Source organism: Engraulis encrasicolus, unplaced genomic scaffold (genome assembly GCF_034702125.1).
Source record: "Engraulis encrasicolus isolate BLACKSEA-1 unplaced genomic scaffold, IST_EnEncr_1.0 scaffold_77_np1212, whole genome shotgun sequence".
In the NCBI taxonomy this organism is placed as follows: Eukaryota; Metazoa; Chordata; class Actinopteri; order Clupeiformes; family Engraulidae; genus Engraulis; species Engraulis encrasicolus.
In genome coordinates this window covers 151399-156398 of record NW_026946115.1, presented here as the reverse complement: position 1 = coordinate 156398, position 5000 = coordinate 151399, and the positions used below count along the sequence as shown (strand labels likewise).

General features: G+C 50.5%; 1 protein-coding gene across 3 annotated transcripts in view; it reads right to left on the bottom strand.

Moving 5' to 3' along the window:
* dedd1 (death effector domain-containing 1) overlaps positions 1 to 5000 on the bottom strand; it is a 32150-nt gene that overhangs the window by 25959 nt on the left and 1191 nt on the right. For all 3 annotated transcript variants that reach the window (XM_063194030.1, XM_063194029.1, XM_063194028.1), the window contains exons 2-3: positions 3490 to 3792; positions 1 to 248 (exon numbers count right to left, since the gene is read on the bottom strand). The exon at positions 1 to 248 is cut by the window's left edge and continues 92 nt beyond it. In XM_063194030.1, the coding sequence (XP_063050100.1) occupies positions 1 to 248; positions 3490 to 3726 (485 nt within the window). In that variant the 5' untranslated portion in view covers positions 3727 to 3792. The remainder of the gene's footprint in view (positions 249 to 3489; positions 3793 to 5000) is intronic.

Here is a 5000-nt window from a genome sequence, read left to right as displayed (position 1 = left end):
CTCAGGTGGCCACGCCTCTCCAGCTCCAGCAGCAGACGCACACCGCACTTGGGCCGGCTTCGGGCCGCGTCCGGGGAGGATGGGGGGGCACACGAGGAGGAGGAGCTCGCGGAGGGGGGGGCACACGAGGAGGAGGAGCTCGCGGAGGGGGGGGCACACGAGGAGGAGGAGCTCGCGGAGGGGGGCGGGGCACGTGAGTGCATCCTGTTCCAGGCGCGCAGCAGACGAGGGTCCGGCGGCGTCCGAACCTACAGGAGGAGAGACAACGCACCAATCAGCACGCAGGAGAGACAACGCACCAATCAGCACGGAGGAGAGACAACGCACCAATCAGCACGGAGGAGAGACAACGCACCAATCAGCACGGGGGAGAGACAACGCACCAATCAGCACGGGGGAGAGACAACGCACCAATCAGCACGGAGGAGGAGAGACAACGCACCAATCAGCACGGAGGAGAGACAACGCACCAATCAGCACGGAGGAGAGACAACGCACCAATCAGCACGGAGGAGGAGAGACAACGCACCAATCAGCACGGAGGAGGAGAGACAACGCACCAATCAGCACGGAGGAGGAGAGACAACGCACCAATCAGCACGGAGGAGAGACAACGCACCAATCAGCATGGGGGAGAGACAACGCACCAATCAGCACGGAGGAGAGACAACGCACCAATCAGCACGCAGGAGAGACAACGCACCAATCAGCACGGAGGAGAGACAACGCACCAATCAGCACGGAGGAGAGACAACGCACCAATCAGCACGGGGGAGAGACAACGCACCAATATATAAACTTAATTACAGGCTAATTAATCAATGATAAAAGCCCTCAAACACCTGCAGCATGCATGCAGTTCCTCATATGAGCTGTATCTGTACCATGTTTCACTTTAGGCACCATTTCTCTTTTTTCATATTCTTCATCTCCAACACCATACAGTTTTGATGCAATCAGTTCTAAAATGGTTGATCTTGGGATCTTGAGTCCCATTAGCCTTCATTTTTGCCAGAATTAGGCCTGACATACTCTTGGCTGGCTTTTTTGAGACAGGACAGCGGGAAAGACTTCTTTGGTGGTAAAGGTGAAGAATTTGGAAAAAAATACATGGTGCCTAAAGTAAAACATGGGAGGGATACAGCTCTTATGTGGAGCTGCATGCATGCTGCTGGTGTGTGAAGTTAATAATGTATTGCTCTACGAATAGCCAATATGTCACCATCTCTCATTGAATTCCATTGATTTTCATTGTGTTGCTTTCCATGATTACAATGACCCTAAACATACACCTAAGGCCAAAGTTGATTTTCTGGAGAGGTGAGAGTGATTCAGTGATTAAGTATGACACCCGATCTGTGTATTTGAAGTGTTTTGAAGTGACTTATCTGCTCATTTTCACATTATGTTCGATAGGCGACAAAACTTTTGTCTTGTGAAAATCTGCCCTGTCTGTGTGTAATAAAGGGTCAATCTTTCTTTGGTGCATGAAATTTATTTTTGTACATACATTTTCATTCGGGAGGGTTGTAGCTTTCATATGAGTGACTTCTGAAGCCAAGTGATTAATTGAAAGTCAGGTTATTAGCTGTTATTCCAAACATATGGATAGGCGGCAACTCTTTTGGAGACGGGTGTAGTACAGTAGAGTAGAGTAGAGTAGAGTAGAGTAGAGTAGAGTAGAGTAGAGTAGAGTAGAGTAGAGTAGAGTAGAGTAGAGTAGAGAGTAGAGTAGAGTAGAGTAGAGGAGAGGAGAGAGTAGAGAAGAGTAGAGTAGAGTAGAGTAGAATAGAATAGAGTAGAGGAGAGAGTAGAGTAGAGTAGAGTAGAGTAGTGTAGAGTAGAGTAGAGTAGAGTAGAGTAGAGTAGAGTAGAGTAGAGGAGAGAGTAGAGTAGAGTAGAGTAGAGTAGAGTAGAGTAGAGTAGAGGAGAGGAGAGGACAGGAGAGGAGAGGAGAGGAGAGGAGAGAGGAGGAGAGGAGAGGAGTCAGGTGAGGGGAGAGGAGGAGGAGGGGAGAGTAGAGGAGAGGAGTACAGTAGAGTACAGTAGAGGAGAGGAGAGGAGAGGAGAGGAGAGGAGAGGAGAGAAGAGGAGAGGAGAGGAGAGGAGAGGAGAGGAGAGGAGAAGAGAGGAGAGGAGAGGAGAGGAGAGGAGAGTAGAGTACAGTAGAGGGGAGGAGAGGAGAGGAGAGGAGAGGAGAGGAGAGGAGAGGAGAGGAGAGGAGAGTAGAGTACAGTAGAGGGGAGGAGAGGAGAGGAGAGGGGAGGAGAGGAGAGGAGAGGAGAGGAGAGGAGAGTACAGTAGAGGCGAGGGGAGGGGAGGAGAGTAGAGAAGAGTAGAGGAGAGAGGAGGAGAGGAGAGGAGAGGAGAGTACAGTAGAGGCGAGGAGAGGAGAGGAGAGGAGAGGAGAGGAGAGGAGAGGAGTACAGTAGAGTAGAGTAGAGTAGAGTAGAGTAGAGTAGAGTAGAGTAGAGTAGAGTAGAGTAGAGTAGAGGAGAGGAGAGGAGAGGAGAGGAGAAGAGAGGAGAGGAGAGGAGAGGAGAGGAGAGGAGAGGAGAGGAGGAGAGGAGAGGAGAGTAGAGTAGAGTAGAGGGGAGGAGAGGAGAGGAGAGGAGAAGAGAGGAGAGGAGAGGAGAGGAGAGGAGAGGAGAGGAGATGATGGGAGAGGAGAGGAGAAGAGAGGAGAGGAGAGGAGAGTAGAGAACAGTGGAGAGCAGAGGAGAGGAGAGAGGAGGAGAGGAGAGGAGAGGAGAGGAGAGGAGAGGAGAGGAGGAGAAGAGGAGAGGAGAGAAGTGGAGAGGAGAGGAGAGGAGAGAAGAGGAGAGGAGAGGAGGAGAAGAGGAGAGGAGAGGAGGAGAAGAGAAGAGGAGAGGAGTGGAGAGGAGAGGAGAGGAGAGCATGGGAGAAGAGAGGAGGAAGAGGACAGGAGGAAGAGGAGAGGAGAGGAGGAGATGTTGAGAGGAGAGGAGAGGAGAGGAGAGGAAAGGAGAGGAGAGGAGGAGAGAGGAGAGTACAAGGGAGAGGAGAGAGGAGAGGAGAGGAGAGGAGAGGAGAGGAGAGGAGAGGAGAGGAGAGGAGGAGAGAGGGGGGAAGAGAGGAGAGGAGAGGAGAGGAGAGTAGAGAGGAGAGGAGAGGAGAGGAGAGTAGAGAGGAGAGGAGAAGAGAGGAGAGGAGAGTAGAGTAGAGTAGAGGATGAGTGGAGAGAGTAGGATAGTAGAGGGGTTGAGAGGAGGGGAGTGGAGAGGAGAGGAAAGGATGAGAGAGAGGAGAGGAGAGGAGAGGAGGGGAGAGGAGAGGAGAGGAGAGTAGAGGGGAGGAGAGGAGAGTAGAGGAGAAGAGAGGAGAGGAGAGAAGAAGAGAGGAGAGGAGAGGAGAGTAGAAGAGAGGAGAGGAGAGGAGAGGAGAGGAGAGGAGAGGAGAGGAGAGGAGAGGAGAGGGGAGGAGAGGGGAGGAGAGGAGAGGAGAGGAGAAGAGAGGGGGTCCCCTTACCTCCAGGTCCCCGGTCTCCCCCAGCCCCACCTGGCTCCAGTGCTGGGGGTCTAGCGGGTGCTGTGTGGGGGGGTAGACCTCCTCCAGGAGGAAGGACAGGATGTCCAGGTCGGCGTCCGTCAGCTGTGAGCCCACCACCTCGTAGACCTCGTGCGGCGTCAGCATGTCGTAGTAGCTGAAGCATTCTGTGTCCTCCCACGGAGCCAGCAGCGAGCGGCGGCGGCCAGACCAGGCCATGATGGCCGACGAGCGATCACCACGCCGAGCGATCACCACGCCGCGCGCACTCAAGCACTGCTGATCCTAATGAAGACAAAGACAACACATACAGTAAATTCAACAGTGATAAATTCAGTCTATATAAGCCATCCCAATTTATCCTCAAGGCAGTGTTTAATGAAAACAAGCTTAAAGTTTTAACTAATCTGACTAATCTGTTTGAAACAGTCTAAGTGTACAGTATACTAGGAACGACACGACCCCCACGCAGGGAAGCACCGATCGGCACCCGATACTGCTCATTATACTCGTACTCGTCAAGCACTTGCCGATACCAGGAACGATACTGCTATTACACAAACCAATGCAACATCTTGTCACGTTCTGTGGACTTGAAAGCAGCATGGAAAAAAGTGCCACCTCATACATTTACTAACATTTAAATCTACATGGAAATGGACAATACAAATATCACAGGTGGAGAAAAGGTATCGGTAGGCCTATTAGTACTCTGTATTGGCAAGTGCACACATTAATGTACTCGTACTTGAATCGGTTTTCAAAATAGTGGTATCGGTGCATCCCTACCACGCACCAATCACAGCATCCCCTGCTGAAGACAAAAACAACACCACATGGGGTGCATCCCAATATGTGACCTTGTCTCCTCCACTTGCGCTTGTCTCCTCGCCCCGCCTCCTGGCCCCTCCTCCGTGGAGAAAACGATAAAGTTTCCCAGCTGTCAGCCTAGTCACAACAACTTTTGAGGGACTGTTTTTCATTCACCATAACAATTGCAAACGAGAAAAAGACTCTACAATTGAGCTTTTGCAAGATATTGAAATATAATGCTGTTGTCAGTGATGTCATCATGACGAGAAGCGAGTAGAGGAGGCAAGGTCCCATATTAAGATGCACTCATGGCACATTAGAGATGCACTGTGTAGCCTGGTGGCCAGAGTAGGTACTGCACTGTGTAGGATGGTGGCCAGAGTAGGTACTGCACTGTGTAGGATGGTGGCCAGAGTAGGTACTGCAACTATGCTGCTCATTGAAATTGTGTTGCCTATTGCCAAATTTGCCCTTTTCATGAATATTTATTAAATAATGAATTTATATTTACTAGTATGACCAAAGTACAGTACGTTATGCTGCTTAAAAATGGCAGACAAGAAGAAGATCCACCTTTTCATGTATGAAAAGTGCAATTCTGCCAGTCATAATGAATAGGCTACTTAGAATTTGATGGTGGTGGTAAGTATTTATGAAAAAGGAAAGGTAACATTTGTAAA